Below are 27,471 nucleotides of genomic sequence, written 5' to 3' on the forward strand. Positions count from 1 at the left end.
AACCACTGATGGATTTCATTAAAAATGCCCTCCTGGCAGTGCAGATCTGCACCAGACTCACACAATGCAGACATATTTTATTAGATGTAAAAAGTCCTTCCAGTTATTTTGCACTTTTAAGCGCTTTTACTGTCATTTTTCCCCAGACATAAAACTAATCAGCTGAGGCAGAGATAGATCACATTTAACTGAACAACATTAATGTGTTTTTTATGTTATGTTTAGTGTCTAAACTAAACTACCTCTTGGGAATTGAGAACGAAAAAAAATATTATTTAAAATTAGAACAAAAAACTGGGACTGAGATTCAAATGAACCAAAATTTGATAATAATGAGAAAAAACAAATGATCTAACTTTAACACTCCTCAATGGTGTTATTTTCATCTTGGTTAACATTTTGGCTTATTATCCTCTGGATCCAGTTCACTAGAACAGAACACAGTAGTGCTTCATTCACATTTTTAGACATGTGCCCTGGGCTCTAAAATTGGATGAAAAAAATGGCAGCTTATTCCTAACACTCCAAGATCACAATATGTAATTCATAGACATAGACCTCCATAAGGAGAGCATGTATATGAAGTAAAATTTCAACTTTTTCTAATTTTCGGTATTACGTACCATTACCAAGAGGTGTTAAAGAACAGTATGCTTCTGTCGTATCAGGGTCCAGAATTTGGTCGAGGGCCTGGATTTTGATGGAATCTTTAGGGTTGAAGAAGAGCAACAGTGTGACGGATGAGATGAGGCTCATTTCAACACGTGGTGGCCAGAGACTGATGTATAGGTGGCTGGAAACAGCGAACATGCTCTACGGTGGAACTGTCCGTCTCAACTGCCTTCATGTACTTGTTCAGGATTGCAAATATCTCATTGTTGAGTATCTGGTACTTTCTGATGCGATCAGCCATCTTCTTCAGGGGCTGTCAAAACAGAACAGGGAAGAAGCTGTTTAAAAGCAGCTCGGGGTCATTTTTAGAAAAGAATCTCCATGACTTTTCAATTACTCCAAGGCAAATTTTCATGACCATACATTCTATGTGTAATATTTCTCTGCAAATGTGAAAAAAAAGAAGTCAAATGTACCAAAATATTGTTCAACTAAACTTATGACAGCCCTGAAAAGATTAACTTAAACGAAAGCATTTCCTTCCCCCAAGTTCACGCAAACCTGACTTTCTGGAATATGGAAGAAACTTGCTTTTAAGTGAGCAAAGATACTACTTACCTGAGTTGTAGTTATAAACAGAGAAATGTTTCTCGCACAGTCTTACAGGAACTATGTACTTTGTTATACATTCATGTGACAATTTTTCCTAACTTTATATGTTTATTTCGTATTCTAAAACTTTTCAAGGCAAATCTCCAAGTTTTCCAGGTTTTTACAGGGGTCCAAGAAAAATGCTAACCACATTCTTGATGATTTCATCCTTCCCGTCTTGTCTCTGGACCTTCAGGAGATGGTAGCAGAAGTCGAAGAGGTCGAATCGGCGCTGTTGCCCCAACAGAACAATGATGGCACAGCCAGCCCAGTTCAGTCCATCTCCAAAGCACTGTCTGCATTAACAAACCAACAATGTTCATGTTCATGTTTTGTAACACAATTAGTTCCGACCACTCTGACTGGTTTAGTGCAATTCCAGACATCAGAACTTTCAGAATATTTCCATCATACCAACATCATTACTTACCATGCTTCATGAGACAAAATATGAAATAACAAGTATCTGATACCAGACTATTTCATCCAATGTTGTTGCTTAGTAACGACACCAACAACAATTTTTTTCAAGAAAAAGCATGTGTTCCAGAAACGTTGATACATATTTGCACTTATGACACTTCAGGTCATGCTATAACACAGCCTTGTGTTTATAACTGTAACACACCAGTGGCAACATTCAGTTTAGTGTGTAAACTCTGTTTCCATGAGTATTTGCCAATATACATTACATTACATTTACGGCATTTATCAGACGCCCTTATCCAGAGCGACTTACAATCAGTAGTTACAGGGACAGTCCCCCCCTGGAGCAACTTAGGGTTAAGTGTCTTGCTCAGGGACACAATGGTAGTAAGTGGGGTTTGAACCTGGGTCTTCTATACAGTACAATGCACTCTTCAGCTCCAACCAGGTATTCAGTGTAAGCATAGTTTTTGAATATGTTTCTGTATTCTGAATCCTATTGTAAGTGATTGCAGGTACCATTCAAAGAATTTGAGGCACTGGATTTCTGCATCTTCAGCAACTATCAGACAAAATCAACCCAAAACTGGAATAAGGGATATATAACCACTAGCAGTAGAATGTGTTTACTCTTAAAAGGCACAAGAAGCAGAAAGGTTAGGCACGTACTCTGCGGTGAATTCGTGAGTGCCGACTGGGATGCAGTACACAAACTGCATGGCGCTCCACAGGCGATGGAATTCCATGCACTCGTCCACGTGCATGACGCCGTTGGTGGGCGGAGGGCCGCGCCACACGCTGTCCTGCAGGAAACTGCGGATGCGTGTGAGGATAACCTCAAACATGGACAGGCCGCAGCACAGGCGCTCCTTCGTCAGGAGATCCCCTTCCCGAGCGATGGCAATTTGCTGCAGGGACAATGGAGGTGAGTGAGGAGAAGGCAAGCTGATGAACAGGTATAGCATGGACATCTTCCATTTTTACAGAACACAAAAGGATGCTTTAGCAAACGGGCTAGGACCGTCCCTGGCCGATACAATCCCAACAAAATCCTGAATGGACAGTCGAATCACTGGGATGCACACGTAACTTCAGCACTTGTTCTAATAGTTCTCTAAATAAATTCTGACATATATTTTGGTTCAAGTCCCAAATGATTTTATCATAGAGGCACTGACAGTTGTCCTTTGTGTGAATCTTGAAGGATTCTAGCAGTTTTTCCTGGTAAAGGGACATCAGGGCCGGAGACTGTATGTCTCACACATTCACCTTGGGCGTTACTCTTACCGCCTCATCTGACTCTCGAACCTCAGTTTTTCCAGGTAAAAGTCAGACAGTCTGCACTCTTCTGGTTGGCCCCACTCAACTAACAGTCAACAAAAAACTTGCTACGTTGATTTAGCTCCATGTGGAACAGCAGGACAACACACACATCAAGACGTTGCTATGGGAGCTCACCTGTGGGGTCCCCAGTCTCTCAATTAGAGGCACCAGATGCAGAGGGGCGTATTTAGCCTCCAGTCTTTTCATCCTCACCTCCAGCCGCTCGCCCTCTGCAGAGAACACATTCCACTTATCTTACAGGCACTACGACGTCCCGCAACCCCCCCCCCCCCCCCAAAAAAAATATCTTATGTCACCCAACCTGTGACGAATGGGGGCCTTATGTTGTAGAAGATTGTCTGAGAATGTGCTACCTTTAATGTAGACCCTGGGGAGGATGTTCTGGAATGGAGCAGCATGAAGTAGGTCACATACTTCCTCCTGGGACTGTGTTTAAAAAAAAAGCAAGAGAAGAAGTGATGATAAAAAAAAAAAAAATTAAACTTACACAACTGCTGTTGGCAATGTGTATGGTGCACGGGTTGGCGAAGGACGTAAAAAAGTAAGAATGAAGAGAATTGAGAGTTAACTCTGCTCACGTTAGACATGCAACCACTTAAAAAGAAAGATCTAGACGGAACACCACTGAAGAGTGACCTCAACATAAAGAAAAATGAAGAACGTGTGGAGTCCAAACAGACCAAACTGCTTGCCCACGAACACAGATGCATCGCTTGAAACCCTGTTCAGACAGATCTTGCACTAAGATCTGATTTGGATGTGCCAATCATGAGTTGAGAGCTCTGAACGTGGCTGATCCATCAATTATAAATGCGTGTTCGTCTGTCTCTTCAACAGATGACGTCTTATGAGCTGTGATCGTGATCGGATCACGCCGATCAGATCTTAACGCACGGTGTGAGAAGCGTAAGCGAGTGGCGGATCCACCAGTGACAGTGCAGATCGTAGGTTGACAAAGCATCATCACTAACGTGATGACATAACGACTCATTAACCCCAGTATGACCCGGGAAACGCTAAACGCTTAGGCGTTGTTAGCCCACGATTATCATAGTAATCTGGGTTATGCGCTCGCTGTCCTAACACAGTCTGAACCTTCGCAGTTTCGCTCACGCAAGTTCCCCGTGACACTGCCTATGACGTAAAATCAGCCGCAGGTATGCATCTGCTGCTTTCTCTACATACAGCACGTGTCAATAGGTATTTTGCAGAGGTTTGCAGATAAGCGGTACATACAACCACACGGGATGCAGCACATCACTAATGTCTGAAACAGTGGACATCAAAACTATGGACCTAAGACATAAATTTCATTTTGTACCAAAATCTCTAAAAAAGTTATTTAAAAATTACACTGACACAAAGCTAAATAAGCCAATGAATAAATAATTACAAAAAATAATTACAACGAGAATTCAGAAGTACCTATTCCAGTGAGAGATTAGCATGCAATGAGCAACCACAACCACAAGTACAAATAAAAAAAGAAAACACTGAGAGAAAACAGACTCTTTTTGGAAGAAAAAGAAATGAAAGAGGGCTGGAGGGCTTTCCTCAGCCAAAAAAAAAAAAAAAAAAGAACGATGTTGCATGAAACAGGACAAGCAGCGAGAAGAAGACGTGTCTTCCACTGCCATGGAAACAAAGGCTCACATAGCACTGCAATATGCAAGCTATGAAGAACAATTTTCTCGAATGCATTAGTGTGAAATTAATTCATGCATCTTACATAATAGAAAAGGCCTTCCTTAATACAGTGGGGAAACCTTGAAAACAGGTGGGAGGGGCCAGTGTAATATCCTAATAAAGCCATGATCTTTATCATTTTTTTGTATATTCTTTGATGAGGTATGCAGTAGAAGTGGGACAAAAAAATCAGTATATATACTTTCTTTGGTGAAGTAAATTTTTGTCTAAGCAACATTGTTTTTATGGCAGAAAAAGGGAGCTGAACTGGAGCTGATCCAGTACGTTATTCTTTAAAAAAAAAATGCCATGTCATGACTGTATCACTGGCAACTGTCCTGCACTGTATTGAGTGTCAATGTGCTGAGCATTGCATAATGTTTTGTGCGTTTTCTTGTATTTTGCACGTTGAAACCTTTGTGTCGATGGCAGAGCAGCACACAGTGAGTGAGTGAGTTAGTGAGCGAGCGGAGAAGAAAGAAAAAATATTTTTAAAAAAGAAATAAAATAAATCAATGTGCGGTCGATCTGTTTGTGCATTGGCGTCACATGGACAAGACCTAGTTCCTTACCACCTGAAGTTGTTGCCAGCGTGTAATGAGAAATAAAGTTGCATTTCAGAAATAGCAGTAGCATTGCCACCCCACCAGCACCAATCGACACACTCAAACACAAACACACACACACACACACATATATGCAAGACAACTAGCATTCTAGATCCCACACTCATGTGTGAATGAACGTGGTGAGCTTTACTGATGCTTAAACACTGTGTAGTGGAGTCCTGACACCTTCAGAAGGTAGAAACCCAGACGGTTCAGGTGAAGAGGACAACGACAATCAGAAAGCCTGAAGCATGCCGAAAGTAGAAGGTGGCAGCTGAGCGTATGGCATTAGCATCTTCTTTCAATGCTGTCAGCAAGTTAATACTGCTTTGTGTGAGAGGCAGCCACACCAACATAAGGAGCTTCTGATCCTCATGTCGAATCAGGGCTCATAAGAAGCTCATGATGATGGTGGAGGTTAACGTAAGTAAGGCACCGCTTTGCACATAAGAACTGAAAAGGTAGTGAGTCAGGCAGAGACAGAAGAGCCAGGGACAACCCGTGTGCCCCCACCACGGGACAATGGTCATGGCAGAGGCCGCTGAGGACTGTGGGAGTCTTACCAGAGCTTGCTCGATGAGCAGGCAGAACAGGATGGCGTTGCCCACCTCTCGCAGGCTCTGAAACACATCCGTCTTCAGCTCGGCATACTCAATAATGTCCTTCAACTGGTGGTGGAAGAACTCCAGGATACCTGGAGAAACAAATAAATGCAGGGAACATTAAGAACTGCATCAAAATACAATGTTTCAGGGTGCCACCTGCTTAAAAAGTCAGCAAAAGATTAATATTTTTTCAGAATGCTTTTATGCTGCTTAGAGGAGCTCATGGCTGTTGATTTTAGGGGCTAACTGGCATCTTCTGGCCTTTCCTAAAAATTAATGTGAACAAACAATAACCCAATAAGCAAAATAAGTTCACTTGAGAAATTTAGTTTTTGCATTTTTCTACAAGAACTTTACTTTTATACTTTTTGTAGATCACTTCATCATCTAATAACTTAAGCATTCTTTTGCATGCCACTGTATAAAGTTTATCTGTAGTGTTTCATCATGCAAGGTAAGACAGATTATGTGTCGGCATGCTGACCCAGTTTCTTAATGTTACAATGGGCCCAGCAAACCATGCAGGCGTCAGTATCACATCAGGAACGTTGTGTACTTTGCCACTGAGCCCCAGCCGAGGCTGCAGTAATCTCAATGAGCTGTAATCTGAAGAGGCGGCTTTACAAACTCACCTGGAGATCCGTACTCGTGGCGTGGCAAGCGGCAGATCTTGGGCATAACTTCTATTAGAGTCTTCACGTACTGCAGAATGGTACCTTGCAGCTATTATAATGGAAAGAGTAGGAAATACATGAGGAGGACAGTGAATAATGGCACTTGTGACGAAATTACTGATGAAAGCCCTAAAACGCTACAATAAGCACAAAATACACAGATACCAAGCTCTTGACAATCTTGAGCAGCTCCTCCATCACCACGGCAATGCCCTGGTAACCGAGGAGGCGGCAAATTGTCTTGAAGTGTGGGGGACCCACAAAGTTCCTGTAAGAGCTGTAGATGTGTGAGTAGGCAATGTTCAGAGGCTGCAAGGAGAATAAAATAATCATGCATCAATCAACGAACAATTTCATGATGATTCTCAATAATTATTAACAATTTTCAGAAAGAAATACACTGGATCAAATAAACAATGTCATAATAGGAAGCACCACTGGACAAAAATATGTAAATAAGTGATATGATTTAGAAATGTTATGCAAGGCCTCATACAAACGTACAATAAAGTGAAGTATATCTGTCAATAAGAGAATTATTCCCACCTGCGGGACTCATTAAAGGATCTTATCTTATCTATTGTATTGTTTTGTATTGCATCCATTCTTGAGACCATGTATGAAAGTGGATCAAGATTTTGAAAAATATTAACCTTGGAGCCATACAGGTAGTACGGCTGAACATTGGCTGGTTTATCCCGCTGAGGCTCCTGCGTAAAGGGAATGGCTGTTCGCACAAATCTGCAACCATGAGAAACACCATTGACCAACAACTGGCTTTAATTGCAGTACATTAGGGCTGAACGATATATAGAATTTGAACAAATTGCAATTTGAATAGTTTGAAGTTTTTTACATACACATAGCATAGTGAATATTGAACAGATTCCATTTTTTTTAATTGAATATCATTCCGCCCTATAGGACATCAAAAAAAAAAAAATACGCTGTAACAACAGCAACTGTTCATAAGATTGCAATATGAGGTAACACCATAGCACCATGCCTACAGTTAGAAATGGAGCAGTTCTGTGTGTATTACAGTAGTTCTCTCAAGCAGTACAGCATAGAATGTCTTGTTTCCGACTTTCAATTGGAAATTTTGGTTGGAGATGCATCAACTTGATCCAGTTGTGATTCAATTGTATAGATTTAGTTACAATCAATTACAATCACATGTTCAGTATAATTGTGTATTATTTAGAAATAATGGCACTTTTTAGGTAAATGAAGCACAGAGGAGTAAAATAGTTTTCTATGTAGTTATGTATTCAGTTTAAAATTGTGTGGAAACTACAGCATTTCATAAAAAATCTAATAAAATGCACAGACCGGTTGGTGGAGCCGTTGTAGCAGTAGTTGGGGAGAAAGTCAAAGTTGAGCTCCCAAAAGACGTGCAGGGTGATGCGGCCATAGGGGGCAGAGACGTTGTGGTTGGCCTCACGGAACATAGCATCAAAGCTGTCCAGGGTCATGTGTTTCGACAGCAGCCTGTGGGTTAGCCTGTTCACCTCTATCAACCACTCTAGCTCCTGAGGGACAGACAGAGTACAAGAAGACTCCATAGTTGATATCTTTAATGCAGAAATGTGGTAAATATCAGGAAAGAGGCACGTTCCCACACCACAATGGAAGTGAGGTCTTCGCTCTCAAAGCGGCTGATGGCCTGGTCCAGAGATTTGTACATGGCAGCAGAGATCCTCTGGGTGATCAGCCTGTTCAGGTCAATGGAGCGCCCCAGCAGCTGTAACACGAGAACAAGGGGTGGTGAGATCTCCTCAAACCGCCACCTTTACAAAATAAACATTTCCCAAAACTGGACGTCTTTCATCAGCCACTCACAAACCACCTCACCTGTACGTGTCTCTGCTTCAGTAGGGTCTCATAACGGTTGGAGGGAGGGTATGGGATGATCACACCATAATTCTTGCATTCTGCTCTGAAGCGTTTATCCAGGAGAACACTATATAAAAATATATTAAGATATATTAAATACATACACACACACACATGTAAAAGCAAACAAATGACAAATTACCTTCCAGCCATTGCTTTGTAGTAAGCAAATATCTGATCTGCCAGTTTGTAGACAAACTGGTCGAAACATAGATTGACCTGAAAAAAGAGGCAAAGCGTAAATTCTGTGTTCAGCCTCAAAACGATTAAATGACACAGTGATAGGTTCAGACTGTGCTGACAATTACTGACCTCAGCTTCGATCTCATCATAGAGGAACTGTTTCTTGAACTTGGTCAGGGCGTAGTAGCCGCTGTCATTGTACAAATCCAAAGGATACAACACATACCTGTAGAGCAAAGAGATCCACTCAAAGTGAAAAAAGGACCATTCCTGGCAGGGTGAATAGCCTAGCTAATGTTATAGACTCTTGGTTCTCAAACTGTGGTACAGAAAAAACCTCAACAGACAGGATCTGAGCTTATTGTAAGTATTCACCTCTCCTGAGTCTTTTTAAATATCCTTAATACAGTGACTTGCTGTGTGTTGACAGTGTTTACATTGAATGAAAGTCAATAATAAATTATGTTCATATATAATAGCCTAGGCTATTGTATTTTAATGCATGTCATAATTCTGGTAATTGGAGAGCCAAATATTTTTGGAGGTGGTACAAAACTTGGTATACTATTCTAGACCAAAGATTTATGGTATTTTTAATTTATCTAGTAATACTTGCAACCAGCATGTGGAACAATTTCTACATCCATCAGGCCACACTGACGCAGAAGGCAGGAACAGCAATTTGCTATTGAATCACATTCCATTGATCTAACACTTACTCCATCATTGAAGGCTCCTTAGTTTCCAGGATGTGATCGGTGAGGATCCAGGGCATGGACATCTCAATGGGGAATTGGATGCGGCGGCCCATGGTGAGTTCCAGAAAAAACTCCCGGAACCAGAGCTGTGACAGGTCACAACACTGCTGCAGGGCCTCTGGAGACCATACATACACCACAGGAATTTTAACATTATTGCATGCAAAAAAAACTGTGCTGGGCCAACAGATTTTCACATTAAATAAGTCCAGTTTATCTATGCAGTTATGTGTTCTGGTACTATGAATGTACCCATTATATTTTATATGTCTCTTATATATTATAAGAGACAGTTTGTACACAGACTGGTCTGAATTTGGTGTCTCACCGCTGAAGTTGAGTAAGTGTGTGAAGAAGAAGGACTGCTTGTGGAAGTCCTCTATGGCCTGAACGATGGGCCCATCTAGGCTGCTGCGGAGAGTCTTCTTGGAGCCGCTCTTGTCGGCGATCAGGGACTCCAGCATGGTGCGGACCATGTACAGCTGCAGTGGACAGACTGTCTCAGTTACAGAGCAACACAGGCACTGCTGGGCGGACAACTGTCCTCAAATCAGAGTGTTTGTTCATTACAGAATTACTAGGAGAGATATGTGTTTAACTGAATCCATAACTCATGATACTCAGTTGGTGATTGCCACATTATCAATATGTTTCAAAAGCCAACAATGTTAAATTAGTAGACCTTGAAAAAAAATTACAATAATTGCTTTTGGAAACCACAAGGGAGTGAAATACACTAACATATCAAGTTACTGTGATGTGACAACTCTTTACAATCAGATTCACGATCAGATATACATATCAATAATCTTATTGAAATGTTATTGATTATCAACTTATAAAAAAGGTACCAATTCCAAAATCTAGTATTTCTGCATCATTAATAAAAATATTCAAATTAGTTTTCAGACTCCAGACCTGTGTACTGGAAGGGCCGACAGCTCGCCGTGGGACTTTGATGTCAAATCCTCCTTTGGGGTCCTTTTCACCCCTCAAGCAGGGATCGTTTGGTGGCTCCCTGCCACCCTCCCAGTCACAGATGGTTTTCCGAATGGCCTGAAGTACACTGACAGAAATGAGGAAATAAAGTTAAAAAGAAAAATTACATTGCATCAATACAACATTTCCTAGACAAGTAAAAATCTATTTCTGAATGCCTCTGACTGACAGACTGATACTCTGCAGAAAGTACAGGGATTGGACTAATGAGGACTGGAGTAAAGGCATTTTCTCTGATGAAGCACCTTTCCATTTGTTTGGGGCATCTGGAAAAATTATTCTCCTGAGAAGAAAAGGTGGGCCAACAGTAAAGCATCCTGAGACCATTCATGTGTGGGGCTGCTTCTCACCTCAGAACACAGCCATGAATAAAGAATGGTACCAAAACATCCCAATAAAATCCGTATAACACACCAAACTCCTGTATAATCCTGTATTATAGACTCGAGAGATTATAATCCTGTTATATAGACTCGAGCTCAGGTTGGGTCTAGTCGGCTCGAGCTTGTGCGGTAAATGATCAATCAGAAAACAAGAACTTTCATTCTGTAGTGTTTTGCATGTTGTAAATGAGTTTTTTTTAATGAAATCTTCATTTGATTTGCAATTATCAGCCAACTTCATCCACACATTTCCTTTCCTGATTAGTCTAGCGCTCGTGGCCGTGCTTTTAAAAAGCTGTACATTGCAAGAGCTCACAGGGTCATGGCTGTATGGAAATGTAGCTGTGAAAACACTGACTGTGTGAGTTTAATTTATTTAAATGCAGAACAGAGCATAACAGTCGAGTCTGGTCTGGTCCAATTACTGATTACAGCTCTAATATAGACTCTATATACCCTGCAGTGCAAAACAAGGAGTTGCTGTTTTTTTTTTGTTGTTTTTTTTATAAAGGTTTCTAATTAATCATGTTATTCTTTTAATACGTGTATGCAGAAAGGAATTAAGATTGGGGGGCTTCAGGGAAGAAAGATTGGGAAACACTTATTAATAAGGAATTTAGAAGATATCGAGATATATATTGTACAGGCCAAAAGTTTGGACACACCTTCTCATTCAATGTGTTTTCTTTATTTTCATGAGCATTTACATTGTCATGAAAATGTGATTCTCACTGAAGGCATCAAAACTGTGAATGAACACATGTGGAGTTATGTACTTAACAAAAAGTGGAGACCTGACCTCCACAGTCACCGGACCTGAACCCAGTCGAGATGGTTTGGGGTAAGCTGGACCGCAGAGGTAAGGCAAAGAGGCCAACAAGTGCTAAACACCTCTGGGAACTCCTTCAAGACTTTTGGAAAAGCATTTCAGGTGACGACCTCTTGATGCTCATCGAGAGAATGCCAAGAGGGTACAAGGCAGTAATCAGAGCAAAGGGCGGCTATTTTGAAGTAACTAGAATATAAAACATGTTATTTCACCTTTTTTGTTAAGTACATAACTCCACATCTGTTCATTCATAGTGTCGATGTGTTCATTTTGATGCCTTCAGTGAGAATCTACCAATGTAAATGGTCATGAAAATAAAGAAAACACATTGAATGAGAAGGTGTGTCCAAATTTTTGGCCTGTACTGTATATTGTGTATTGCAATATAGCGTAACAATATCATGAGATATGTCTTAAGACATATCACCCAACCCTAATATCAAGTCAAGTCAAGTCCGCTTTATTGTCAATTCTGCCACATGTACAGGACATGCAGAGAATTGAAATTACGTTACTCTCTGACCCATACAAGTAACATTAAATACAAAAACAGTAACAGTAACATTGAATACAGAGTATAAATACAATTTAAAAAAAAAAAAAAAAAAAAAAGGCACAATATACAATTTTAAAAACACCATATACAAATAAGGGCACATGGTGGAGAGTGCAAAACCAGGAGAGTGCAAAACCAATAGTGCAACAGAGGTAAGTTTAAAGTGACGAAGTGAAAGTGAGGTAGTTGGCAGACCAGAGCTGCACAGAGTGACTGGTGCATGGTCAGTTTGTGTGTGTTAGAAAGTAAATTAGATGAGTATATTAGATGAGAATGGATGGATTAACAGGACATTCCCACACAACATGCCTAGTAGTGAAGCTGAAGTAGACATACATCTCAAAGTTTGTGCAGGAATGGCAATGCTTGCTACCTGATAAGGACATTCTTCTTCTTGCGGACGGCCTGCCTCAGCGGCTCCCGGAGGGTGACCTGCGCAAAGTCCTGCAGCGCAGCGTAGATGGTGTTCCTGATGGCCTGGTTGAAGACGCTCTCCATGCGGCCCATCAGCACCTGCAGGCCCTTGATCATGGCGATGACCTCCACCAGGGCGAACTTCTCCTCGCTGGTGTAATTGTAGCGGGTGGCACGCTCGTACTCCTCGGCCGTGCCGGGACAGTCTTTGTTGCAGAACTTATCTGTAGGGTGCACCAGCTTCCACGAGTACTGCAGGGAGAAAAGGAGATGTTAGAAAATATCGATACAGCAATATATCGCAATATTTTACATGGTGATATTGTATCAATGCAGGGACAGCAAATATTGATATTTTGTATACAGATTTAGCCCACCGGGTGGTGCTGTTGAGCGTTTTCTTTAGTGAGCTCAGCAGAGATGAGAATCCTTAACCGCTAGGCCAACACTGCCCCAAACTGAAGGGGTGGAAGGGTGCGATGGAACCAGGCAGGGGCTGCAACTCACCACTTCCATGACGTGGGTGCTCCACTTGGACAGCAGCTGCAGACCCCTGAGCGCCAAGTCGAACAGCTCCCTGTACTCCTCGTCAGACTTCTGACTGTCCAGCCCCGAGCCGGTCACCACCTCGCTGTTGCTGTAGCGCGCCAGCTCCGAGATGAAGCGGATGTGGTCCTCCCGGATCTGGACCATCTGCTCACACAGGTTATACTGTGGGCTGATGCTGCTCTGAGTGCACGTCCACCTGGGGCCACAGAAAAGGTGTTATGAAGGCACGGAGCACAACCTCAAAGAATGTGATGTAATGAACACAGCCGTCATTTACATAGCTCTGAGGGAAAAATGTAATATAATCTTTACATCTAATATCAGACGCCCTTATCCAGAGCAACTTACAATCAGGAGTTACAGCTTAACTGTTCAGCTTTTCAGTTCTCAACCTAACAACTGAGGCAATTTGCCAGTCATAACTGAGCTTGGCATCAAAGATCACACCCAAGTGGGGATTAAACCTGTGACTTTGTGGTCTTCTGGTTCCTAGACGTGTGCGATACCCACTAGGCTACTACCATCCCTTTTCCATGAATTTTAGCACCAACGCACCTCCTTCAAGATGAGCTCAACCAAATCTCATCAAATAAGGTAAGACAACTGGAATGTGGTTTCAAATGGCATCAGTGGTGACATGTTTTACTCATTCGCCGGTATATGGGTGGAGTCCATGATATTTAATCCACTAGACCGCATGATGTCAAAATTCAGAATTTTGGGGTACACACATGAAACAAGGTTGGCCAAATTAGCTCTCATCAAAACATCAAAATAATTTATGGGCCATTAGTTAATACTAAGAAATCTAACATCAAAAAGCAAAAGCAGAACTAACAACCACTTTACTGGTGAGGTAAAGTGCTAATTCCCTCGGGGCACGTACTTGGACTTATTCTCCTCATAGTGGGCGCTGGTTTCGATGTAGCGTGACAGTTCAATCTGCATGTCCCCAAACAGAGGCACCACTTGTAGCTGCGGAGGAAAGGAGGAAAAGAGGAACCGGTTACCAACGGCAACCAGCAGGAAGCACTACAACCAAAACTGTAATTTTTTTTGTCAGTGGTTGGTGCGCACATACTAACCTTAAAGAATTTATCTATTTTGCTCAGGTTTATCCTCTTCTTGGCATCAAGCTTATAGATGTTACTGACGTTGCCATCCATCAGGTAGAGGCCAAATCCCATAACCTGGATATGAGCAAAGTGCACAGAGTCCAATACAACATTTTTGCCCAGGAACTGAATTGCTGGGGCGTCTTTCATGATTTCAAGATAAAAAAAGATTTTCCACCTTCAGCAGCATGTGTTTCTCACTGGGTGTCAGGTACATCTTGTTCTCATAGTAATCCACACAAATGTTCACAATGTCTGCTAGCAGCTCTTCATAACCAGGGATCACTTCCAGTTGCTGGTGCAAACACTGCAAACCCACAGAATCAGCATCTGATGTAATGTTCGTGCAGAAACCTGATTTGCCTATGGTTTATTATAAAATCACCACAAGGTGGCGCCTTTGCACTACAATAGCCCTTTCGTAACAAGTCGCAATTCATTTTCACACGTGAGCAAGTGGGCCACCAACCTGAGTGATCCTGTTGTGATTGGCTAAAAACATGGAGAGATTCTGGGACTCTTGGATGGACTGTGGATCTGCCATCTTTCTTAGAAACTGTGCAGCTCTACACAAACAGAAAAAATACTTTATATTCAGTGTTTTCTCATGAATTTAATTTTTTGTCTTTGATTAATCAAACACCTTCATAGGATATTTTTCTGTGTTCCATAAAAACCAATAGTGCAGAAATGGCAACGGAAGCCATATACATGGTTTAATCATGATTTATTTGCAGTTTTAAAATTTTTGATGCTATGGATGCCTGTGTAAATGGTCTTATTTGGTCCCGTGAATAGTAAAGTGATTTCATTAAAGGTCCCATGACATGAAAATTTGACGTTGTGAGATTATTTAAGATTAATACGAGTTCCCCTAGCCTGTCTATGGTCCTGCAGTGGCTAGAAATGGTGATAGGCATAAAGAGTGCTTTGGCCATTCAGCTTCACTGTTCAGAGAGTGGCAGCTCAGATGGTAGGATCTGAAATTTGGCCTCTTATGACATCAGAGGACCAAAGGTTACCATCTCGTGCTTTGCCTCCCATCCCATAAAAAATGTGCTCCACCTACCATCATGGCTACAAACGAGCGAAGCATTGCAGTTGCTCAGTGATTGGATGGAAAATTAGTTTTTTCAGTTCCATGACACAAGATTTTCATTGTGGGACTGGATCAAAGTGGCTATAATTCTACACCAAGGCTGAATTTCGGAAAGAGACTTCAGACACAGTATTGGGGGAACACTAAGGCCTATATAAAAGCAAAAAAATTTCAAAAATTCACGTCATGGGACCTTTAATGAAACGTGGTCATACCTTTTGTACGCTGAGTGGTCATTCTTCACACTGCACTTCATGTTCTTCAGCTCATCCAGCACAGCGAACATGTTAATGAACTTGCCCAGGGTGAGCAGATAGGCCTCCGACACAAAGTCCTTCCTGCGTTCGGCGTGGCACAGGCGCTTCACCTCGCTGCAGAAACGCTCAATGGCCTTGCGCTGCGGAGCACACGCCCTGTTATCGCTCCTGCTCCTGAAACGCCCACACTTGCCCAAAATTCACCATTGCAGTTAAGGTCCTTTTCTGATTTAACATCTCACGGGATGTTTCATGTTGGCATGTTGGTATGTTAGACTCACTAGTTTGTCAATCAAAGTACTGATATTAATGAGGAAGTAGATTGTGTGAGAGCTATCAAACATTTTATAATTTTTAAAACATGGGTTTTAGACATAAATACACACCACCCTCAATAGTTTGCTTGTCATATCCAATATTAAGATAAAGAGCAAGCACAGCTTTCTTGCTTGTACATTTCTGTATATCTTGAAAAAAGCACTTTAGTGTTGCACTGCTTCGATTATAGCATGAAAAAAATCAGACCCTTATCTGAAGCCCACTTATTTACCTGGAAATACATGAACTTCATAAGCTTGGTGACCTCCGGCTCTAGCACCTCCACAGTCTTCTCGTAGATCTCCACACGGTTGGGCTGCTCGTTGCACTTCACCTAAAGCAACCACATGGGGGCGACAGTCACACCGAGTTTGGCGCGCCTGCATTCCCAGCATGCATGAGTGTGTGCGTGAGTATTTCTCTTTGCATATACAGCTGATCAACAGCTGATCAAACGTTTTTAATTGGCATAATAAATAAAAGATAATTTACTATTGTGCTGGTTTTATTTTGTTCTTCTGTCTTTCTGTGTTGTGGCAGTTATTACATAGGCAATTTCCCTGGGATTTCAGATTCTGAAACTGATCACATAGATCATTTCTGCCAGTTGTTCTCAGCCTTCCCACTTTGTTAGTGATTGGGTGATTTCTCTTTTCTCTTGGAGGAATCACCCCCGATTTCCACTGTTCCCCTGTATTATTGTAGCCTTTGACTTGTATTCTGCGTTTCAGTCACATTACTGCAAAATCACTTGAATTTGGTGGGTGCTAATGTCAATCCCTGGAAACTACCGGCTGAAACCTGGAATCGTTACTATTTTTGTACATTTTTGTAGACCTCCTACACTAGATGTGTTGAAATGAACCTCATAATCGATGCATCGTGATGCAGACGTGGCCGATGTACTTTTTGTGCTGAGCTCCACGGCAAGAGCGGCACGGTAAGCTCAACTTGCTGTTTTTTAAAAAGAATTGTAAACCTTGCACTGTCTGTAAGCGCCTTTACATTTGCTACAATGAGCAGAAGAACTGTCAGCTTCCAGCCTGCACTCACCATGAACACATCATGTTAAGAAATGTAAAAAAAAAGTTGATGCATCAATAAATGAGGCACTGATATTCACAATAAAATCGAATCATGAGACCAGTGAAGGTTCACACCCTTATCCTACATACGTACTGCATAAATAAATAAAAAAATCATGTAATAAGTAATAAACATGTGTGTGCGTGTGCACCTGGGGTATAGCGCGGGAGCAGCTCCTCCAGGTGTAGAGCATAACTGCGTACTCGTGCCCCTCTTCCAGCATTTCATTCTGATGAAGCGTCGGAAAACAAGGGGAAAGATACTGAGACAAAACCATAACCAAAAAAATCTAACAATTCCTTAACACAATGGTCTTTCATTTCAATATTAAATTGCGCAAATAAAAATCCAAACAGCACAGAATAAACTGACACAGATTAAACCCCTCCTAGACTAAATTACCCCCTTAAAGTGTAAATTCTGTATCTTCCAGCAACATGTTATATGCAGAGCTTGTAGATCATTTGGAAATTCTGTTTTGATATTTATACTACAGGTCAAAGGTTTGGACAACCCTACTCTGTGGCGGTAATAGAGCCATTTTGATGAAACATATTTAGTATTTCCCAAGCATGTTCATTTCCTGACAAGTTAGGCCTTATCAGGGCTCTTTGTAACTCAAAATCTATAGAATTGCTGGTGTCTTCCTCTCGTAAGTAAAGTAAAGTAAAGTAGTATTTTGTATCAAGAAAAAGTGAAGTATGTTTGATGAATCAGTTTTTTCTGCCTGCAGTATTGTCGTCAATACACGCTGCTTCATCACATGCTCATTAACATGAGTGAATGATAAGAAAGTGTTCAGCATAAACCTTCAGGAGCGTTGGAAACCGTCCCCGAAATGCTGCCATCACAGCGAAAGCTTCCTGCTCTCCAAAGCCTACCTAGTGTATGCCTACTCTGGTAACACTGTGAACTCAAAAAGCCATGTAGCCTCACAGCTGCTTTTGGAAAGGAAGTAGAGGACGTGCTTCTTCTTTATGACTAAGTCTACGGGTTTATTTTGAGTTAAAGAATACTTATTTTTACCATTCAACAGAAGTTCAGCAGAACCTGTAGCTGCAGTGAATTTAAAGGGATGCTTTAGGATGAATTATGCGTGAAAACAAAATAATATTACTGTGGCCCAATGGACGTTGTTCCATTTGGGGCGATCCTTGAAGAAAAGAAAAAAAACATTTATGTGCAGAATGCCAGCCTGAGGTTTTAATCTGTGTCAGTCGAAATAAAGACAAAAATATTTTACCCCGTAAACTCTGGTTTGAACCTTAAAACCCAGGAAATTCTATTTGCCAGTGAAAGCACATCCACCATTCAAATGCATGAGGAAGAGCTTGGCTAAAAGCTCCGATTCAGCATCCTATAAGCTTCCCCATAACCCCAGCCAAGGCCAGGGGAGGGGCGACATTAACCAAAGAATGGCCGACGAGCAACAAGGGCGCTCTTTGTTCCGGAGGTGTTTGTCTCAGAACGTCGCCCTCCGTCTCCCGGACCGCTTGCCAGCGGTGGTGGGACTCACTCGGGGCGCTGATGGACACAAACTGTCCCCTTGATTTTGAGAGACAGAGGCCTTCCTGTGCTTAACACACACTTGTCAGTTCTCTTACCATGCTAGAATGGACTGTGGCCTGTTCGATGTAGCGGGCGATGCCGGTGACAAATGCGTTCCTGTCCTCAAAGTTGGTGTCGAAATTTGCCTGGTGAAGAAGAAAAGCAAACAATTGGACCGAATGATGAAAAGGGTTATGTGGAGCAATGGACTCTCAAATCTGTGGACTTCTTGCGGCGCATTTTCATTTGAGGGGTAGAAAAACAAAACCTTTAGAATGAAGTTTTTTGAAGGTCTTATGGGACTGGCAGCAACTCAATGAAAGTGAAGAAAATCTCAGGTTTAAGGAAATGAGTGGAAATTTGCTGGCTAGTGGCCAATCAGACTGTTCCCAACGAACTGCTATTCCAAAGGAAGAACTGCTATTCTGTCCTCTAAACACTGCCTTATGTAACGTGGACTGAACATAGAAACGTCATATTTTATACTTTGAATACGTATCACTGTTACATATATACCATTGCATCCCAACTTGTAGCAGGTTAGGTTGCTCCTAAAAAGAGTCCTGGGATACGTACAGAACCAGACCATTAAGCCTTATTTGATCCATGCAAACTCACTGATATAAACGTGGCACAGATTAAATAGATGTTTTAGGACATTAGGTTCCTAATCCTGCTCATAGATGGAAAGTTTTCATTCAAACCTTCTGTGCTTCCAAACTGCCATACGCATTACTGGATCCTAATTATGCAGTTATTATCCATGTTAGATCACTTAATAACAGGCTATGCACGTATTAATAATAATACTCATAATAGTCAGACCTGGTACATGATGGAGGAGGGTGGGGGCTCAATACAGGGCTGCTGGTCTGGGAGTGGCAGCTCCTCCAGCAGGTCCACGTTGGACAGCGCATCCTCCAGGGTCACGTGGGTCGTCATGGTGATGTGGGTTCACTCAAAAACAGCCCAGTCTGCATCAGATGTCACAAGACAACGTTCACACGTCTCAGAGTGTTTGCATGCTGCAAGTTTATTCCAGATTAGAGGGCATCGACCTTCAACCCCTAGGTAATATATTCCACTTCAGTACACAGGTTGTGACACAGACGGACCTGGTGGCTGTTTTGGGACATTTTTTCAGGACACCCCGGATATTTTCTGCCTGTTTTTGAGTCACATGTGAAACTAATGCAGGTAATTCACACCCTATGCAATGTCTCACTCACACACACTAAGCACAAAATGAAGGTGACAAATAATATCCTATCGACTGGACGGGCGACACAGACTCGCAAGTTTCTGTCTGACACCACAGCCTTTAGTTCCTCTTGACCCTGCAGTTTCAAGAGCCACAGCATGAGAATCCCCATGAATCATGCAGCAGAGAAAAGAGCGCTGCAATGTTCCCACCATGGTGGTATAAGGAAGAGAAACCAGGTGAAAGACAAGGACTCGTCTACTGAAAAAAGACTAGAATGAGAACTCTTACCTCAGAAGACAGATACAATTTACAACATCAAACTAATAATAATGTGTTGAGAAACAACACATGATAGATCAGAGGATCTTCGGTTGCCTTCTGTTCCCACTGAGAACTGAGAAACGAACAAACTCAAAGCTCCTTCCCACACTGGACATCATCTGGTTGACCCATAAGGTCAACGACATACAGACTTGGCAGGCTTTTGGAAAGCTTCTACCCCAAAGCCACACAAGAACTGAACACATCATCAGCACTGTAGAAATTAATTGTATAATCGTGATTGTGATGCAGACGTGGACAAACCTGCATTGATGCAGTGCAATAATCGATATATTGTAATGACGTTGCTTGGTGATTTTCTGGTTGCGCTATAAAAATTCTTGTTAAAAAGTAGTGCCGGTATTGACTGTGGCGGCCTGATCTGGGTACAGCGCCGCTCCAGTGAGGAGTTTCACGCTGCCTTGTTCACTGTATGTGGTCAAAGTTGAAATTTGTTGAATATTGACCGCTGCACGCCATGACGTATTTTCACACGACCCATTGAATCAAAGCAGGCGAGTGTTCTTTCTGCCACTTTGAAACACACACAAGCTGATCTTAACAGTCTCTGAGGTGTTGTAGATATCTTGAGATTATCATCTTACCGTGAGTTCAGAAAACCACACATATTTTTTTGCGTGCGGTCTGCAGATTTTAATTTTCTCCAATAAGCAGAACAACAGTCTGCGTTCAGTCCACACTCACGTCTGAACCAGCCGTTTGTGGAATCAGGTTGTAACGGGTTTGGGTCGGTGTGGAGTGAATGAAACTCTGGTGAAGCATGCAGAGAAAGGAGGCTCGCCGGGAAGAAAGAGAATCTCATGCCGCTGCTGGGGTTTCCATCACGCTCTCTTCATCAGACCCGGGGCAGATGACTAACTCCGCCCACAGCATAGTGACTACCAGTATATACAACTGTTACAAGGTGAACGACGACATTGTCATCATGTGATAATCGTAATTGAATCGAATCGTGAGGCCACTGAAGGTTCACTGCAATCTACTGTCGGAAAAAAGGGGAATGCACTTCCCAGAAATTATTATTGGGTATCAATGAGTGTATATTTCCCCTATATGTCAGTTTATAGTACAATCACTTGCCTTATTTGGTATGGACATGCTGGAGTACCGCTAAAGGAACAGTAACGTACTTTATTCGCTGAGCGTGTACTTGACATTTGCACAATTGATTGTTTGCATTTATTCCAAAATGCATAATGTCTCAAAGTGCAGAATGTCAACAACATATTAATAAAAAGGTTTAGGGTTTAGTTTTTAGTCTTTTTGTTTGATTTTTATCAGAAACATACGGTGGCCCTGAAGTGCAAATCACAACGACAAATTGAGATATATTGTGATTCTCAATTTGTCGTTGTGATTCTTCTTTTGTCGTTGTGATTCTCAATTTGTCGTTGTGATTTGCACTTCAGGGCCACCGTAGAAACATGCTAAACACAGTTTCATAGTTCCACATACAGTAGCTAATATTACAATTCAGTGGTGGGCAATGTAGCTGCAAAGGTACTACTGCACATTAGAGCTGGGAAATATGGACAAAAATATTAGCATTATCTTTTCCCATATTGACAGATTTCTTAATACTAATATTACATGTTTTCATGAGTATCATAATACAAAAATCAAAAAGATAAAACAAAATACACACAATTTCCTTATATTTTTAAAATGGGATTGCTTTTCAACCATTCAATTATTTGCAAGTAGCTAAAATCTACTTCTATATGTATTAATAGTCCTCAAATGAAAATTATAGGACAGTAAACAGTCCAGAATTTAGGTTAAAGTGCGAATATAAAGTGTGTGTGTGCCAAGTCTGCAGACATAAATGAAGCACACATTTGATTGCTACAGATTTTTTGCTAAGAAAATGAGCCTGTTCACTTCTCCAGGCTTGGTAGATGTTCTCCTGTTCTAAAAACCCTCTCTGAATGTGAGCTGATGGCAGGTATACAGAGGTAACTCTAAGCCAGGAGGCTCATTTGAGGGAAGGCACTTGCATCAACTTTCCACCATTATGCAGGACTGCTTGTGTTACCGGCTCCGACCTGGGGGGCTACCCGACCCGGCACAAGGTCCCACATGCTGGACAGCACTGTGGCTGATGATGAGGAGACACGGAAATTTACTGAAGCGTCTTGCCGAAGCATATTGTTGTTTAATATCGCAAGCTTGAGCAAAACGTCTCCCAGGCAACCCAGTGACACACAATGGCACCCTCTAATCCAAATTCAAAATTTGAATTAGAATTACACAGTCATACGTGGTATGATTTGCAGTCAAATGCTTTAGCGTTGATGATGTGATAGTTAAGTTAGTTATAATAATAAGGCTGTCAGTTACCCATCTCATGCAGAGGCCAATTAATACCCAATTATACTTAAAATTTTTGCACAAATTGAATTAACCGTTTTTTTGAGCTGCTTAAACGTTCGTCATGTCAGGGGCATCCTACATGCCCACTTGCCATAGTGGATCAGTTCCCCCACCCGCTCACGCTAGTCCAAGTACTGCTAGCAACCTGCTTACGCTAGTGGAAGTACAGCAAGTTCAGCCAGAATTTTCATCCCCTCCATCACTCACCAAGTTGTCCTGATGAACCGACATCTTTTATTACACTCGCGACCACTTTGTTTACCATCGAAGGGTAGTATCCTAGTGGGTAACACACTCACCTATGAACCAGAAGGGGGCAGTGGTGACCTAGCGGTTAAGGAAGTGGCCCCGAAATCAGGAGGTTGCCAGTTCGAATCCCGATCCGCCAAGGTGCCACTGAGCAAAGCACCGTCCCCACACTGCTCCCCGGGCCCCTGTCATGGCTGCCCACTGCTCACCAAGTGACGGATTAAATGCAGAGGACACATTTCACAGTGTCAACGTGTGCTGTTCTGCTGTGTATCCCAATGACAATCACCTCACTTTTTTAACAGAAGACCCAGGTTCAAATCCCACTTAATACCATTGTGTCCCTGAGCAAGACACTTAACCCTAAGTAGCCCCCGGGGGGAACTGTCCCTGTAACTACTGATTGTAAGTCGCTCTGGATAAGGGCGTCTGATAAATGATGTAAATGTAAATGTTTAGAATGCATGTACCTAATATGTGTCTGTTGGGATGGAGTCTCACAGTTTCCATTGGCAGTTTATAGACACTTTTTTCACCCGAACAGCTGGTCACACCGGTGCGACCTCCATTTTTTTCTTTATTGAGAAATTAGGTCGCATGTGTGACCAAATCGGTTGCACTCATGTGCTCTGGAAGGGGAGTGGCATGTGAGTAGTGGACGACCCTGAGTAAAGCCCTATGTAGCCACAGCATTAATGTGCAAATGGTGGCCAAGCGGTTAAGAAAGAGAACCCCTAATCAGAAGGTTGCCAGTTCTAATCCCGAACTGTCAAGGTGCCACTGAGCAAAGCACCCACACCCACAAACTGCTTCCCTGTCATGGCTGCCCGATGCTCGCTGAGGGTGATGGGTTAAATGCCGTGTGCTGTGCAGCTGGGTTTCACAACGACAATAACTCCACTTTCACAATAAACAGCGTTCATAGGTGAGTGGGTTACCCACTAGGCTACTACCACCCACGCTTCTGTGCTTTTTAAAATGTATTTTGATTTGCAATTACATCACATAGATATAAAACTTTGTCTCTGCATTAATGCCAACGCCACTGTGCCATGACTCTTTTATGTGTGTCTAGTCAACATGATAACAGCCTAATTACACGGTAATTACAATTAACACATTGAAATTAACAGGGTCAATGAAGTGTCCAGTTCCCTTCAGCTCTACTGATCAGATTCCCACATTGGACTGACAGGAAGATCTTCAGCTCCGGCCTGGTCACGAGTCTGATAATTCCCACTCGGAAATCCAGAGAGCCACTTGAAAGATCACGCGGCCTCCAGTGAGATGTTTCTGCTCCATCTCCCACAGGCTGGACAGCTGGACAGCTAGCTAGGCCTTCAAACGAGTCAACTTAATAATGCCTCTGATTTCAATCAAATAAGCCTATTAAAGCACAAACAGGAATGATCATGAACAATGTGAAAACAGGTTATACTACAGATCATGTAGAAGCTCGGAGGAGCTTCCCCAGTGACAAACTGCCTCTTTGGAGAAGAAAATAAAAGGTTTACCAGGGCCGGTGGTGTGAATGTGAACGACTCAGAATCCAGAAGTCAGCAATGGGCAAGAAAGCTCATCAGTGGCACCATTAACCATTCATAACTTGTGCACTGAGAGAAGTCTTGCAGGGTTATGGTAGGTGGAGCTTCCTGTCAATTCTTGCACCAACTCACCCCTGCGACTGAGCTTAAGCTATTCAAAGCACAATTCAAAACGTTTTATGTGAATATACTGTTACAAATAATGATGCTATAATAGAACTAAGGAGGCCTTGTGTTGTGCATGTGTACTGGTCCTGCTCACTGCAGTCCAGTCCACCCCATGGGCTTTCTTAACTCTGGAAAGGCCTTACTGCTTCAAGCAGACTGTCATGGGGGGCGGTGGCGGTTCTGATCTTCGTACGTTCATCTGTGCAAATGCTACGCCGATGGGGCCAGAGCAAACTTTCCCACACTGGATCTCCCAAACACAAAGAACCAGGGGGCTTGCTGCGAGAACATTCCTATATATTATGTGTGCATGAAAAAACGGCCATATTTAGATATGCTTACAATTCCCCGCGTGTACAGGCCTCGGGCCTAAATACGAAGAGCGATAGTTTGTTACGGTTTCTGATGCTGCAATAGCACTGAAACAAGGATGTAATTTACAATTTTGAGAAATGGGTGAACGTGACACCCATCTGTACTTACGGTAGGAGCTTATTAAATCCATGTAATATGATTTGTAGTAAAGAAAAGGGAAATATACAAGGAAGCCAGTAGTGCAGAAAGTCAGCGTGGGGAAGGAGAGATGCCACTGTACGTTTTTTTACGGAGCCGCTTCCATTAAAAAGTGTGTCATTTCCAGGTCACACAACTCATTTATTCCCTCAGGCCAGGTTCGCAACGTGTTACACTGCCATCCCGAGCTGAATTGGGCCGTACCACTAACCGAACGAGAAACGTTATATAGCTAGATACGACTCGATCCAAATACAATTCATCGTTATGTTTTCAGTGAGACACAATGTCAACCTCAACAAGCAGAACACCTACAGAACCCACACGGAACCCGCATGTCCTTCAACCCAAATGTGCCCTTTTCTCTGCAGAAACAACACTTTTTTTGTCCATTTGGCAACAATGGTAGTGGGTTACAACGCACCGCAGGAAGTGAGAACAGAACAAGGGTGGTAGTGGCCTAGTGGGTAACGCACTCGCCTGTGAACCAGAAGACCCAGGTTCAAATCCCGCCTACTACCATTGTGTCCCTGAGCTAGACACTTAACCCTGCGTGTCTCCAGGGGGGGACTGTCCCTGTAACTACTGACCGTAATTCGCTCTGGATAAGGGCGTCTGATAAATGCCGTAAATGTAACACAGCCCCATCACGAACCTGCCGTGGGTTCCCACCAGCGTCTGGCCACTTTCCCCCATTGCATCACTCATCCCCACCATCCCCATCATCATCATCGATTCGTCCAAAACCCGTCGGTCCCGCGACGCTTCCTTCCGATCCGAATCGTGTAAAAAAGAAACCAAAAATAAAAAAAAAACGTCCAAGTTCGGAAGCAGCCGCGTCGAAGCCTGACATTCGTGTCGACGACATCCTCCCCCTCACCCCACCCATTTCAGGGTAGGATGCTATCAACCGTGCACGCTGCTGCCAAGAACGACACCGGAGCGTCGTTTTGCATCAGACGCTCTAAAAAAAAACGGGTGGATGAGAGGAAGAAAGAAGGAGGAACGAATTAAAAAAAAATCTCGCAGTGCGCGCGATGCACCGGGCAGGTTGGTGCCGCCATCGCCGCCTCGCCTCCCGACCATCAGCCGAGGCGCATCTCCGCCGAAATAAACCCTCACTGTATATATATATATATGTATAAAAAAAAAAAGGATAAATACCAACAACAAAAAAAGACCCCGGCCCGCTCTCACCTGCGCGTCCGCTGTGCGACGAGACGGCCGGCGAGCGGGCGGCTCTCCCCGGCTGAGCAGGCGGGCGGTTCTGCTCCGGCTTCCTCCGCCGCTGATGCGCTCGCCTCGGTCTGCGCCCGTCCGCTAATCCGCCCCACACAAAGAGCAGAAAATGGCTGCAAGTGCATTTCCTTAAAGCGACAGCCACCCGCCGACGAGCCGCGCCGCGCGTCACGTATCGCGACGTTACAGTCACACGTATGTTATATATGTATGTGTGTATGTGTATGTGTGTATATGCGTGTGTGTATATGTATATAAACTATGAATGAACGCAAAGGGGACAACCTTTTTTCTCCACTTTTTGTTAAGTACATAACTCCACATGCGTTGTGAGTGGCCCATCGCTCATGTCTCTGATGCATGAGAGCCACTTAACACTCCATCAGAATAAAAGCTGGGTTCAGCATGATCATTGTGGTTCTACAGATCCAGTTAAAAAAATCTGCCAAGAGGGTCACAGCACCAGAAGACACAGCACAGCATGTCTCTCAGATTCCCCGAAAGGGGGACAAAATAATTACCACTAAGTTGCAGACTGGGAGGAGAGTTGCTGAGTGTCACTTGAATTCTGGCAGTGGGAGTCTCATGTCTGCATTGTATGTGCATATATATATATATATATATATACACACACACACACACACACACAATGCAGACATGAGACTCCCACTGCCAGAATTCAAGTGCAGCATCTCGATTGGGTTCAGGTCCGGTGACTGTGGAGGTCAGGTCTCCACTTTTTGTTAAGTACAAAACTCCACATGTGTTCATTCATAGTTTTGATGCTTTCAGTGAGAATCTACCAACGTAAATGGTCATGAAAATAAAGAAAACATATTGAATGAGAAGGTGTGTCCAAACTTTTGGCCTGAAATGTATATAACAATTATATATCTTAAATCTCCTTCCAGAATATCTATTTCAACATTATTAACAACATTTAAAGACCCAGCATCCAATTAGTGAACAGTTATAGAAATAATGTTGTATTTGATTGTATAATCAAATCAGTGGGCGCCTGTCATGGCTGCCCACTGCTCACTCAGGGTGATGGGTTAAATGCAGAGGACAAATTTCACTGTGTGCATCGTGTGCTGTGCTGCTGTGTATCACATGTGACAATCACTTCACTTTTTATAATGAATATGAAATTAGTTAAATCCATTCTAATCACCCTTCATACAATGCATACATGAGACTCCCACTGCCAGAATTCAAGTGACACTCAGCAACTCTCCTCCCA

The 27,471-nt window shown here is 42.6% G+C and overlaps 1 protein-coding gene across 2 annotated transcripts; it reads right to left on the reverse strand.

Annotated features, from left to right (window-relative positions):
* Positions 1-757: 757 nt before the first annotated feature.
* Positions 758-26,399, reverse strand: LOC114767991 (cytoplasmic FMR1-interacting protein 2). 2 transcript variants are annotated; one of them, XM_028960002.1, is made up of 29 exons: positions 26,187-26,395; positions 19,422-19,570; positions 18,653-18,742; positions 17,200-17,277; positions 16,195-16,296; positions 15,603-15,784; positions 14,758-14,854; positions 14,467-14,595; positions 14,259-14,363; positions 14,060-14,148; positions 13,132-13,369; positions 12,584-12,876; positions 10,362-10,509; positions 9,772-9,925; positions 9,405-9,561; positions 8,815-8,911; positions 8,645-8,721; positions 8,461-8,569; positions 8,231-8,350; positions 7,939-8,138; positions 7,260-7,347; positions 6,772-6,915; positions 6,565-6,655; positions 5,891-6,021; positions 3,387-3,459; positions 3,148-3,242; positions 2,359-2,597; positions 1,412-1,559; positions 758-925 (listed from the first exon to the last, which is right to left on the reverse strand). In XM_028960002.1, the coding sequence occupies exons 2-29, from the start codon at positions 19,536-19,538 to the stop codon at positions 758-760; spliced, it is 3,759 nt and encodes a 1,252-aa protein (XP_028815835.1). In that variant the 5' UTR covers positions 19,539-19,570; positions 26,187-26,395. The 2 variants fall into 2 exon arrangements, with proteins under 2 accessions (XP_028815835.1, XP_028815836.1); XM_028960003.1 differs by lacking the exons at positions 758-925; positions 1,412-1,559; positions 2,359-2,597; positions 3,148-3,242; positions 3,387-3,459 and adding an exon at positions 4,621-5,294 and having other exon boundaries at positions 26,187-26,399.
* Positions 26,400-27,471: the final 1,072 nt, after the last annotated feature.

Source organism: Denticeps clupeoides, chromosome 18, assembly GCF_900700375.1.
Source record: "Denticeps clupeoides chromosome 18, fDenClu1.1, whole genome shotgun sequence".
NCBI lineage: Eukaryota > Metazoa > Chordata > Actinopteri > Clupeiformes > Denticipitidae > Denticeps > Denticeps clupeoides.

Coding starts and splice junctions, on each gene's coding strand:
- LOC114767991 (XM_028960002.1), bottom strand. CDS start 19,538: ATGACGACCCACGTGACCCTGGAGGATGCGCTGTCCAACGTGGACCTG. Junction 8,570..8,644: donor TACAAAGCAATGGCTGGAAG/GTAATTTGTCAT, acceptor ATTTTTATATAG/TGTTCTCCTGGATAAACGCT. Junction 6,916..7,259: donor ACTACCTGTATGGCTCCAAG/GTTAATATTTTT, acceptor TTCTCCTTGCAG/CCTCTGAACATTGCCTACTC.